Below are 13,043 nucleotides of genomic sequence, written 5' to 3'. Positions count from 1 at the left end.
TGTCTGAATGGGAGTGGGAAGCAGAGGTGAAGTGGGTGGCTACTGGGAGATTCTGTCTGTTGTGGCGGACCGAGCGGAAGTGCTCGACGAAGCGGTCCCCCTATCTGCGTCGGGTTTCACCAATGTAGAGGAGGCCGCATTGGGAGCACCGGATGCAATAGATGACCCCAACAGACTCGCAAGTGAAGTGTTGCCTCACTTGACCCCAGCATCTGCAGATTATTTTGTGTTAACCCTGGCTACATTTTTTTGAATTTTTCTGCACCTTCAGTGCAATCATGTTCTTTCAAAGGTGTAGCAACTAGAACTGCACACAATACTCCTGAGCTGGTCTAATTATGCTTCATAAAGTTGTACTATAACGTCTGTTTTAATATTCTATGAATCAATTATCCCATGTGCCTTCTTCAGCAACTTATCCAACTGTCTAATGAGAAATACAAGCAGCATAACTTCAAAGCACAAGGACCAGCTTCACGTGGCTCAATGGGTACATCCTGGGCTACAACCTGCCATTCCGAGTAAGTGAGGACAATTTAGCTATTTTACAATTCAAACTGCCCAGTTAGCCAAGAAAGTGTCTGACTAATTGTGGTAGCAATTAAAGTGCTGTTTGAGTAGAGAGCAGTTTCCAGCAAAGGTTCACATCACACTGAATGGGCCATTTTAATGTCTGTTAACATCAATTTCAAAATAAGAGATATCTGATTAAAACAAGTTCAAAAACAAAACTCATCTCATGAAGAATTAAAGTGACTTGGAAAAATGAACAAGCTTAAATTTGAAAATACAGATTTGGCATCATTGATTGTCTAATGTTCAGTAATGTGAGCTGTACTGTTCTATGAACTTTAAAGGGTTAAGAATTCCTGTTAGGAACTCAACATGTTACCCTCGTGGAAAACTGTTCATGTTATAAATGGAGCAGATCAACTTGCGCCTCCATGTCTCACAGTGTCCAAAATTATAAGCTCCATCGACCCTTGTTTCTATTAATTTTACCATGTCTGTTGTAAGTTTCATTAACACCAACTACATATGATTGATAAATTCAAACTATGTTTTTAAACCATCCGATACTCAATGATCAATAAGATTTACTTAACCTTTCATCTATGGACCACTGGGAGTCAAAAACAAGAGTAATTGATCTTTCTTATTTAACAAAAAAAGTCAAGTATATATTTTGATGAAACTGAATGCAGGAAGGAATATGTCAAGAGTGCTGCCCTCCAGTGTTGAACATCCCATACACCATCAATGCACAGACCATGCCACCCAGGGATCTGGGTTTATTTTTTGTGTGACTGAGTTTTGCTGCTACTGTGACTCTATGTGCTATGTGCCGTCACTACTGAGCTTTGCACCTTGGCTGCATTTACGTATGGTTGAAAATCAATTAAACTTGAACTTAAATACAATGGATTCCAGTTAATTGGGACACATTGTGACAAGTACATTTTGGCCCAATGAAGTTGCTGCCCAAATGAGCCAGTTTCATGGAAATAATTAAAAAGGAATAAAAAAAAAAGAAACAAACCAAGGAATAAATTATGCATTTAGATGAAGTACAGAACAAATTAGAACACTATCAAAACTATTGCAATACTTTAAAACTGAATATTAATTCCTAATCGTTATCGACAATGAACAAAACTAGTGCAAACACCTAGTGCAGATAATGGTGCACAGTGAGTAAAACAGTCAGAATTGTGTTAACTTCTTATTTCTTGCTATCTATCAGTGACAAAAATCACTGCTTTTGAACACAAACACTCGCAATTGACTCTATTGAAAAACTGTTTGCTCTAAGGAGTGTAGCGACTAATGGCCACACTAAGCATTAGGCAGAGCTTAGGAGGGTTAATAGTGTCTAATGGCGACTCCTTTACTTGCAGCTTCGGAAACAGCTCTATTTCCATCTTTAATATCTCTATTTTACCCTTTCAGGGTTCTATTGAAGACGCTGACCTGGAGTTACACACTGACTACGGTTCTTCACAGTAATAGGACCCGCTCTCGAGGTTCCACAACTGGCCGTTGTTTGGCACACCAAGGACTCAGCCTAAGAGTTTGGCTCGTCATTGGAGGCCTAAGATCTCAGGGCGCTGGATAGGGGTGGATCGAAGGTCGGTGTCATGGTAGGAGATCCGTGTGTCGTCGGGGGAATTGGAAGATCTACAGCAGTATGTCCAGAGATCCAAGATCTTTGAGATATTTAGGGAAAGAGCGCGGAAAAAAAGCGACGCAACTGACTTCTAACATTGTAAACCAGCGAGTTGTTTGTTAAGTCTCCCCTCTCGCTGTGAACCGGAGACATCTCTTTCTCCCTTATTATAGAGAGAGAGAACCTGTGGTATGTCAAATACCAGGTGAACAAGTAGTTTTTGGCGTAACTGCAAGTCTGTGTCTTTGCTATTGCTTTGCTCACGCTTGATTGCTTGGTGGCAGGTGCCAATGCTCTTTTTGCCAGTGGGTGGAGGGGGGGATTGTTGCTTGCTGCCGTTTACAGGCGGGGGGGAGAGCTGAGGGAGTACTTTGGGGCTCTAATATTTAACTGTTGTTCATTCCTTGGGGGCACTCCACTGTTTTCATGGATGTTTGCAAAGAAAAAGCATTTCAGGATGTATATTATATACATTTCTCTGACATTAAATCTACCTTTGAAACCTTTGAAATATGTGTGACTGGGGCTAGTTAGAATCTGTTCAACAAGTCTCCTACCTCAATTAAATTGCATAGTGTCTCAAATAAACTAAGGGAATCCCGCTAATCTTCTTAGTTTTTGTTCTTTAAGAGTTGCCTCAAATAAGCAGCTGCCCTGATTAACCAAGGATCCAATTAATAGGAATCCACTACACACATAATTTAATCAATATTGTAAATTTATACGCTTCTTTTTCTCATTACATAGAAAATGTGAACTTGTAAACTTGTGATGCCATCTCCGCCTTACAATAGCACTTGAGAAATTTGTATGGACAGCTTCCATTATTAATGTAGACACCATAATTTAAGATCGCACAAGTTGAGAGAAGTTAGCATAAACACCTCCACCCTTAAAGGCTCGCCAACCTGATTAATTTATGGAGTATTACACAATACAAGTGTGCTTTCTGATGGTGTAAACTTACATTTGCCTGATACTGTTCCAGGATCACGTGGCCTGGAAACTCAGGCTCTGGAACAGAAGCAAACTCCTTGATAATATCCTCAAGGGCTTGTAGTCCGGCCATTCGTAACTGGTTGCTGTGGTCAGTGGCAGCCATGAAGGCCATACGGATAAGGTCAGAAAGGTGCAACACCAGCAGGTCACCTGCATAAAAGACGAAAACATTACAAAGTTACAATAAAAAATAAAAAGCATTAGAAGTGCTCAAGTGAGGTAGTGTTCATAGTCCGTTCAGAAATCTGATGGTGAAGGGGAAGAAGCTGCTCTTTAATGTTGAGTGTGGGTCTTCAGGTTCCTGTACCTGATCGTAGTAATAAGAAGAGGTCACGTCATGGATGGGGAGGGTCCTCAATAATGAATGCCGCCTTTTTGAAACCTTGCCATTTGAAGACGTCCTTTATGGTGGGTAGGCTAGTGTCCAAAATGGAGACTCACACCAATTTTTTTGCCCCCCCAGAGTGTAACTTTGGAAATTCCTTCCCTGGAAGCTCAGCATTGATTGCATTTAATCAGAGGTTAATAGATTTGCCGATATTCAAGGAAACAATGGATGGGGAGAAGAACAGCTGTGATCAGTGAGGCCAGATAGCCTACTTGTGGCTCATTCTTATGACTAGTCGTGCATCTCGAGATGTTTCACTGGAATGTCAAACAAAATTTGACAGCAAACCATAGAAGTTGAAATCAAGGTAAGTGTCTGAAACCTGAGCTAAATACAGAGGTTTCAAAGATAAAGTGGCAGAGAGAAAGTTCCAAAGTTTAGCACTTAAGCAGTTGAAGGTTCAGTGAAGCAATGGTACAGTGGTGAAAAGTTCGGACTGTGCAAGAGACCTGAGATGGAGAAGTGCAAAGAGATTGTAAGAGGTTAAAGGAGATTAGATGTATGAAGTGCCAAGGCCTCTGAGGGACTAAAACAAGATTGATTTATTGTCTTTAATTGAGGCATTAACAGATCAGGATCCAACAGAGGTCGATCAACAAAGGGTGAATGGCACTAGCATTAAGAAACACAGTTTGGCATGAATTCAGATTTATATATGGCAAAATAAATAAGGCAGGAGAATGTGGAAGAAATGGATAATACAAAAATGAAAAACTACTATTTGCAAAGTGCAGAAGATAATGGATAATTCTGATGTTATAAATGATGGCCAACATCAATCAGGTTGATCCAGAGACTTTGCAGAATTATTTGTAGTGGTCACCAGCCTGTCAAGTTACACCACGATGGGTTACATCTTCTAGGGAAAGAATGGTGACCAGATGGGACTTACTTTTGGGATTCTTGTGTTTCATGGCCCTGGCCTTGGCGAGATCGAAGTGTGCCTCGTCTGTATTCTCACACAAAAGGATGATCCGACAGAGACACTCAGAGGCAAACACACGAGTGGCCCACCTCGGGGCAACACAAGGCTTGGATTTCTCCTCCTCGCCTGTGCCAGCGAACATAATCTCATCGTCTGTTTCATCCTTCTTCTCTCCATCTTCATCTCTAGTTTCTTCCAACTGACCTATAGCCCCTGCATCTGTATAGTTGGGAAAAGGAAATAATTTAGAATGGATGCAATGTAAAAATCATTACTTCATCGTGCTCCACACCATTCCCTTCCCAACACCTCCATCCCTCAGTCACGTTGATCCAAATGCAGAACAATACTACTCTGACCACTGAAATGCGGCTGATTACTATGAGACATTAAAGCGAGCCCCCAACTGCCCTGCCAAATGGGCACAAAAATTCTACAACCATATTGAAAGAGGAGCAAAAGAATTCTCCCAGAGAGTTGGCCAATGCTCTTCACTCAATGCACATTAAAACAGATATTAAGGTCATTATCATGAAACTGCTTGGCAGCTTACTGTGTGTAAATTATTTGTAGACAAAGAATTAATACCGTTCTTTTGAAACCCTCAGCAAGTAGAGGAATTATCACGCGTGGATAAAAGCTTGGTCCAAAAAGTTATATTATGAGATTTTCCAATAAGCTTCCACTGAAGACGGCACCGAGCTGCTGCCTCTGTCAAGGTTCTGGCTCAAACTAGGTTTTTTTTAGGGTGTGTAGGGATGGTTTGGGGGCAGAGAGCGGAATTAGGGATCGGGTTATGATTCAGGGACAGGGATGTGGGGGAGTTAGAGGTCATGCCAGAGTCCAAGAGCTACGTAAATATTCCAGTTCCTATAAAGGATTTATGTCCCACTATCACAATTTTTATAGATACAAATATAGCCCTGGTGAAAGGCTGCGGCTCAAAGTGTCCAGTGTTTATTCCCCTCCATAGATGCCGCCTGACTTGCTGAGTTCCTTCACCATTTTGTGCACATTGCTCCATATTTCTCAGTTATCTTTTTATTTAGAGAGACAGCACAGTAATAGGCCCTTCTGGACCAACGAGCCCGTGCTGCCCAATTGTAGCCATGTGACCAATTATACTACTAGCCTGTTTGCCTTTGGAATGGGGGTGGAAATTGAAGCACCAAGTGGAAACCCACTGGGTCACAGGGAGCATGTACAAGCTCCTTCCAGACAGCAGTGAAATTGAATCCAGGTCACTGACGCTGTAGTAGCAGCACGCTAACTGCTACATTACCGTGCCACACATATTTGCAGAGTAGGGGTGTAAACCAAGATGAATAATTAAAATACAGATTAGCAAGATTCCACTATATGTTAACACGGGGTTGATGGGCTCCTCCTGTTCCTATATCTCTAATTTGCCAATTTATACTGTACATGGCTTCATTGGCTGTGTGGAATAACAAGGGGGGGGGCAGAGGCGAAAGAGGCCAAGGAATGGAAATGAATACAAATGTTATATTGTTTTTCCATGACCACAGTCACCACGTACCTGTTGATGCAGCCAAAACGTCTTTGCAGAGCTTCAGCCAATGGGAAAGCTTTTGAACCGCCAAGGATGAAAGCATGTGACCCAAAGTGTCATGAATGTCAGCACACAGCTTGCGATCTGTCTCACGATCCAGCATTCCAAACAATACCCCTTCCAGGCCCATCTCTGTGATATTTACATCTAAGGCAGAAGATACAGATGTTAATTCCCTCAAACAACAGGAATTCTGCAGATGCTGGAAATTAAAGCAACACACATAAAAGTTGCTGGTGAATGCAGCAGGCCAGGCAGCATCTCTAGGAAGAGGTACAGTCGACGTTTCAGGCCGAGACCCTTCGTCAGGACTAACTGAAGGAAGAGGGAGTAAGGGATTTGAAAGTTGGAGGGGGAGGGGGAGATCCAAAATGATAGGAGAAGACAGGAGGGGGAGGGTTGGAGCCAAGAGCTGGACAGGTGATAGGCAAAAGGGATACAAGAGGATCATGGGACAGGAGGTCTGGGAAGAAAGACGGTGGGGGGGGGGAGAACCCAGAGGATGGGCAAGGGGTATATTCAGAGGGACAGAGGGAGAAAAAGGAGAGTGAGAGAAAGAATGTGTGTATAAAAATAAGTAACAGATGGGGTACGAGGGGGAGGTGGGGCATTAGCAGAAGTTAGAGAAGTCGATGTTCATGCCATTAGGTTGGAGGCTACCCAGACGGAATATAAGGTGTTGTTCCTCCAACCTGAGTGTGGCTTCATCTTTACAGTAGAGGAGGCCGTGGATAGACATGTCAGAATGGGAATGGGATGTGGAATTAAAATGTGTGGCCACTGGGAGATCCTGCTTTCTCTGGCGGACAGAGCGTAGGTGTTCAGCAAAGCGGTCTCCCAGTCTGCATCGGGTCTCGCCAATATATAAAAGGCCACATCGGGAGCACCGGACGCAGTATATCACCCCAGCTGACTCACAGGTGAAGTGTTGCCTCACCTGGAAGGACTGTTAATTCCCTCATTGTTACTACTATGGAAATTCCTGTTGGACTGTTTTCACTTAATACCTCTTGGGTGTCAGGGTTTTAAACAGAGACAGGCCTCCCTGCAGGAAATGTCTTTAAGAGTTCTCCAAAAGCAAATGTAAGAACAATGCATGCAATGAATTACACTTAGTAAACTGGCATATGTTGAATTATAGGAGTTATTTTGATTGCATATCCAGAGAGAAATCAATTTCATTAGCAAGGGTGATGGCTATTAACTGTGATGGGATCCTGAATTACCCCTATGAACTGTGCTTTTGAAAAGAGACAGAGTTACTTAACACCGACATGTTGTTTGTAAAAGAGAGAGAGAGATGAAGATTAACTGTAGGACTGTCGCTTTAAGGAACGAGAAAGAACTGATTAACTGTTGGATTTCTGCTGAAGTGGACATAGCACCGAGCAGCTCGTAAGTTGCCATGGTGACCGAGAGTGTTATTAAATGGACAATTGATGTTATGGTTTTCGGCAGGTTGTTGACACTTTCTTCAAGGATTTCTGCCTGCTTGCATTTCTTTTAGAGAGAGAGGAAGGAGGGATTATTTGAATGACAGGTGGTACCCAGTGCGGTGAGATAAATAGGAGGTCAGATGATACAGACCTCAGACACATGTTCTGGACACTGAATGAGCATTGTTGTGCCTGCAGAAAAAGTGGGTTTTGGAGGATCGATCCATCGCTCTTGCAGTGGAAAGAGGAAAAGGGTTGACTGGTGGGGAGTTGTCCATGTGTCCACCCTCGCCTGGGGGAAAGCTCCACCACAGAAAACCGGTCCCCTTTGTTAAAGTCACAGTCAGTGACTTTTAAAGGATTTCGAAGGACAACGAGAAGATCGACAGTGTCAGCTCACCTGAAGACTTAAATCTCTCCCTCTCTCTCTCTCCATCACTACTCAACTTAATACCACCAACTGAACTGAACTGAACTTTACTCATCATCGTAAGACTGTATCTTTTTACTCCTAGACTTAAAGAAGCTTGGTTTTTCATACGTATATTTCCACACTTACTGATATACTTACATATATATACATATATATATATAAAAAATCATTGTTAACCTGTTTGATTTATCTACATTTATATTACTGTATTGCGTAGTTACAAATAAATATTATTAGTTTATAGCAATACTGGACTCCAAAGTGTTTTCCATCTCTGCTGGTTCTTTATTCCCGTCACGGGGTTCGTGACATAACTGAGAGATATTCAGTACAGTTGACAAAAGAATCAAAGGTAAGATGTATGTATAGAATTTTTTTTGTGCAGAACTTTGTTATAGTCTGCATTTCTCAGTATGATCATTGAACATAACAGCACAGTACAGGCCCTTAAGCTCACGATAATGTGGTGACTTTTACACCTACTCCAAGATCAATCTAACCCTTCTCTCCTACGTAGCCCTCCATTTTCTATCATCTATGTGCCTATCTAAGAGCATCTTAAATGCTCCTAATGTATCTGCCTCTACCACCAGCCTTGGCAGGGGGTTCCATGCACCCACCACTCTGTGTAAAAAGAATCTATTTTGATATCTCCCCAATACTTTCCTCCATTCACCCTAAAATTATACAGTACACCCCCATATTAGCCACTTCCACCCTGGTTATGCACTCGATCTATGCTTCTTATCATCTTCTACACCTCAATCCAGTCACGCCTCATCCTCCTCTGCTCCAAAGAGCAAAGCCCTAGCTTGCTGAACATATCTTCACGAGATGTGCTCTCTAATCCAGACAGCATCCTGGTAAACCTCCTCTGCATCCTTTTTAAAACTGTGGAGCTCTCTGGGAAAAACAGGAGGGTGGGATTAATTGTGTAATTCTTTCAAAGTGCTAGATGGAACAAATGACCTTGGTGTAAAGGAGGAAAATGCTGTGTGGTCTCCAGTCAAATCATACTTTATAACATCACTATGCTATTGGTGTTGACTGCTTCCAGTGATGTCTTGGGAAGCAGGTAATAGATCTGAGAACTAGTTTAAGACCCTTTCATAGAACAGTTACAGCGTGAATGGAGTGCTTTGGGCTCATCAAGTCCATATCAGCTCTATGCAAGAGCAATCGAGCTAATTCCACTCAGCCTCCCTCTTCCTTGAGCCTCCAAATTCTTTCCTTTCTGTTGCTTATCCAGCTCCATTTTTGAAAACCACAACTAAACCGGTCTCCATTACCATTTCTGAATGTAGATTTCACATCTACCTTCTTATGCCTGTACTGGGTTCCATGGAGCCTTGTTCTTGCCTCCTCCACACCAATGGGTATAGTTTCTCTTTATCTAGTACCGTTGGATTGGGCTGTAGAGTTGTTATTTTCTTTGTAATTTAACTTCATGCTTGTATTTTATATAATTACTCATATATGTTATTGTTTAGTGTTTTTCAGTAGTTGCAGTTGCCTTTGCATAGAAACATAGAAAACCTACAGCACAATACAGGCCATTCGGCCCACAATGCTGCACTGAACATGTCCTTACCTTAGAAATTACCTAGGGTTACCCATAACCCTCTATTTTTCTGAGCTCCATGTACCTATCAAACAGTCTCTTAAAAGACCCTATCGCATCTTTCTAGAAACTTCTCAGTTTTAGTGGCAGGTATCCATAGGGACTATGCTAATGGTTAATTTAAGCAATGGAACTTGAACGGAATATGTCTGTTATCAGCGATTTGGTATAAGAGGACCAAACCACGTTGACTGTCTCTCTCTCTCTCATTTTGTTCATTCTCCTGCCAATAGGCTCTGTCTTTTCTCCCTCATAACACTTCATAAGAACGATTGTAAGCAACAAGTTTTATGCCTCATTCTCGACTTGTGAAGAACCTTGAATTAAAAACCATCAAGATCCACATACCTTAAAACACCTTTATCAAACCCCCTTCGTGATCTCCTCTGTTCTACGAACAACTTCAGCTTCTCTCATCCATCAACATCCCCACTGCTGGAATCATTTTGCTGAGTTCCTTATGCATCTTTTCTAAAACTTTTACTTCCTCAAGTATAGAACCCAGAACCGGACACAATGGTCAAATCAGCATTTAATATGAAGATTGGTTGTAATTTGTTTGCTCTTGTGATCTATGCCTTTATTTGTAAACCATACAGTTCAATATTTCTTTTTAACCCTTTTCCCAACCTGTCCTGTCACCTTCAACAGACTCTGCAGAAATATCCTAAGTCTCTGCTCCTTTTTTTTGTGTGGAAAAGTGCACACCTCTATCCTCCCAATCAAAGTGTAACACTTCACCTTTCTCAACATTAAACTTCAACTGCCATCTATCTGACCATTCATCCTGTCCTCAGCTCGCGTAAGTCTGGTACTGTACCAGGCTCCTTAAAGTTCACGACACCTGCAAGTTTCTATGTAGTCAGCAAATTTGAAAACTATGCTTCCTACATCCAAGTCCCAGTCAGTAAAATGCATTAAGTAACACTATGGGTCTTTGTACAGATGCCTGGGGAACTCCACTGTACACTTCCTTTCAGTCTTACTATTTCATTACGACTGCTTCTTATTATTTAGTCAGATTTCTGTCCAGACTAGGACAGGATCATTTTATTCCATGGGGGTCAACTTTAATAACAAACTTATGCGATACCTTATCAAATGCCTTTTGTTAGTCCCTATCTATTATATCAACTACACTTTCCATTCCTGTTATATGTTGCCTTCCTATGCTAATACCCCCTACAAATGGACTAAAACATCCCCCCACAGCAAAGTGTCTGATGGTGGATGGTGCACTCAATCCTGTCCGTACAAAGTGTCTGATGGTGGATGGTGCACTCAATCCTGTCTGTACAAAGTGTCTGATGGTGAATGGTGCACCCCATCCTGTCATACAAAGTGTCTGATGATGAATGGTGCACCCCATCCTGTCATACAAAGTGTCTGATGATGGACGGTGCACCCAATCCTGTCTGTACAAAGTGTTTGATGGTTGAGGTGCACTCCATCCTGTCGTACAAAGTGTCTGATGGTGGACGGTGCACCCAATCCTGTCTGTACAAAGTGTCTGATGGGGGTTGATGTGCACTCAATCCTGTCGTACAAAGTGTCTGATGGGGGTTGATGTGCACTCCATCCTGTCGTACAAAGTGTCTGATGGGGGTTGATGTGCACTCAATCCTGTCTGTACAAAGTGTCTGATGGGGGTTGATGTGCACTCAATCCTGTCGTACAAAGTGTCTGATGGGGGTTGATGTGCACTCAATCCTGTAGTACAAAGTGTCTGATGGGGGTTGATGTGCACCCAATCCTGTCTGTACAAAGTGTCTGATGGGGGTTGATATGCACCCCATCCTGTCTGTACAAAGTGTCTGATGGGGGTTGATGTGCACTCCATCCTGTCGTACAAAGTGTCTGATGGGGGTTGATGTGCACTCCATCCTGTCGTACAAAGTGTCTGATGGGGGTTGATGTGCACTCCATCCTGTCCGTACAAAGTGTCTGATGGTGGATGCGCACTCCATCCTGTCTGTACAAAGTGTCTGATGGTGGACGGTGCACCCAATCCTGTCTGTACAAAGTGTCTGATGGGGGTTGATGTGCACTCAATCCTGTCGTACAAAGTGTCTGATGGGGGTTGATGTGCACTCCATCCTGTTGTACAAAGTGACTGATGGGGGTTGATGTGCACTCCATCCTGTCGTACAAAGTGTCTGATGGTGGACGGTGCACCCAATCCTGTCTGTACAAAGTGTCTGATGGGGGTTGATGTGCACTCAATCCTGTCGTACAAAGTGTCTGATGGTGGATGTGCACTCCATCCTGTCCGTACAAAGTGTTTGATGATGGTTGAGATGCACTCCATCCTGTCCGTACAAAGTGTCTGATGATGGTTGAAGTGCACTCCATCCTGTCCGTACAAAGTGTCTGATGATGGCTGAGGTGCACCCCATCCTGTCTGTACGAAGTGTCTGATGGGGGTTGATATGCACTCCATCCTGTCGTACAAAGTGTCTGATGAGGGTTGATGTGCACTCCATCCTGTCGTACAAAGTGTCTGATGGGGGTTGATGTGCACTCCATCCTGTCTGTACAAAGTGTCTGATGGTTGATGTGCACTCCATCCTGTCTGTACAAAGTGTCTGATGGGGGTTGATGTGCACTCCATCCTGTCTGTACAAAGTGTCTGATGGGGGTTGATGTGCACTCCATCCTGTCTGTACAAAGTGTCTGATGGTTGATGTGCACTCCATCCTGTCTGTACAAAGTGTCTGATGGGGGTTGATGTGCACTCCATCCTGTCTGTACAAAGTGTCTGATGGTTGATGTGCACTCCATCCTGTCTGTACAAAGTGTCTGATGGTTGATGTGCACTCCATCCTGTCCGTACAAAGTGTCTGATGATGGCTGAGGTGCACTCCATCCTGTCGTACAAAGTGTCTGATGAGGGTTGATGTGCACTCCATCCTGTCTGTACAAAGTGTCTGATGGGGGTTGATGTGCACTCCATCCTGTCTGTACAAAGTGTCTGATGGTTGATGTGCACTCCATCCTGTCTGTACAAAGTGTCTGATGGGGGTTGATGTGCACTCCATCCTGTCTGTACAAAGTGTCTGATGGGGGTTGATGTGCACTCCATCCTGTCTGTACAAAGTGTCTGATGATGGTTGAAGTGCACTCCATCCTGTCCGTACAAAGTGTCTGATGATGGCTGAGGTGCACTCCATCCTGTCGTACAAAGTGTCTGATGAGGGTTGATGTGCACTCCATCCTGTCTGTACAAAGTGTCTGATGGGGGTTGATGTGCACTCCATCCTGTCTGTACAAAGTGTCTGATGGGGGTTGATGTGCACTCCATCCTGTCTGTACAAAGTGTCTGATGGGGGTTGATGTGCACTCCATCCTGTCTGTAGAAAGTGTCTGATGGGGGTTGATGTGCACTCCATCCTGTCTGTACAAAGTGTCTGATAGTGGTTGATGTGCACTCCATCCTGTCCGTACAAAATGTCTGATGATGGCTGAGGTGCACCCCATCCTGTCTGTGCAAAGTGTCTGATG

At 43.2% G+C, this 13,043-nt stretch overlaps 1 protein-coding gene across 2 annotated transcripts in view; it reads right to left on the bottom strand.

Annotated features, from left to right (window-relative positions):
* The window catches only part of heatr5b (HEAT repeat containing 5B), a 149,185-nt gene that overhangs the window by 53,189 nt on the left and 82,953 nt on the right, over positions 1 to 13,043 (bottom strand). For both annotated transcript variants that reach the window (XM_063039740.1, XM_063039747.1), the window contains 3 exons: positions 6,020 to 6,199; positions 4,447 to 4,698; positions 3,135 to 3,316 (listed from right to left, as the gene is read on the bottom strand). In XM_063039740.1, the coding sequence (XP_062895810.1) occupies positions 3,135 to 3,316; positions 4,447 to 4,698; positions 6,020 to 6,199 (614 nt within the window). The remainder of the gene's footprint in view (positions 1 to 3,134; positions 3,317 to 4,446; positions 4,699 to 6,019; positions 6,200 to 13,043) is intronic.

This window comes from Mobula hypostoma, chromosome 2 (assembly GCF_963921235.1).
Source record: "Mobula hypostoma chromosome 2, sMobHyp1.1, whole genome shotgun sequence".
Classification (NCBI taxonomy): domain Eukaryota; kingdom Metazoa; phylum Chordata; class Chondrichthyes; order Myliobatiformes; family Myliobatidae; genus Mobula; species Mobula hypostoma.
The sequence above is the reverse complement of the archived record's forward strand: the minus strand, read 5'-3'. Positions and strand labels throughout refer to the sequence as shown.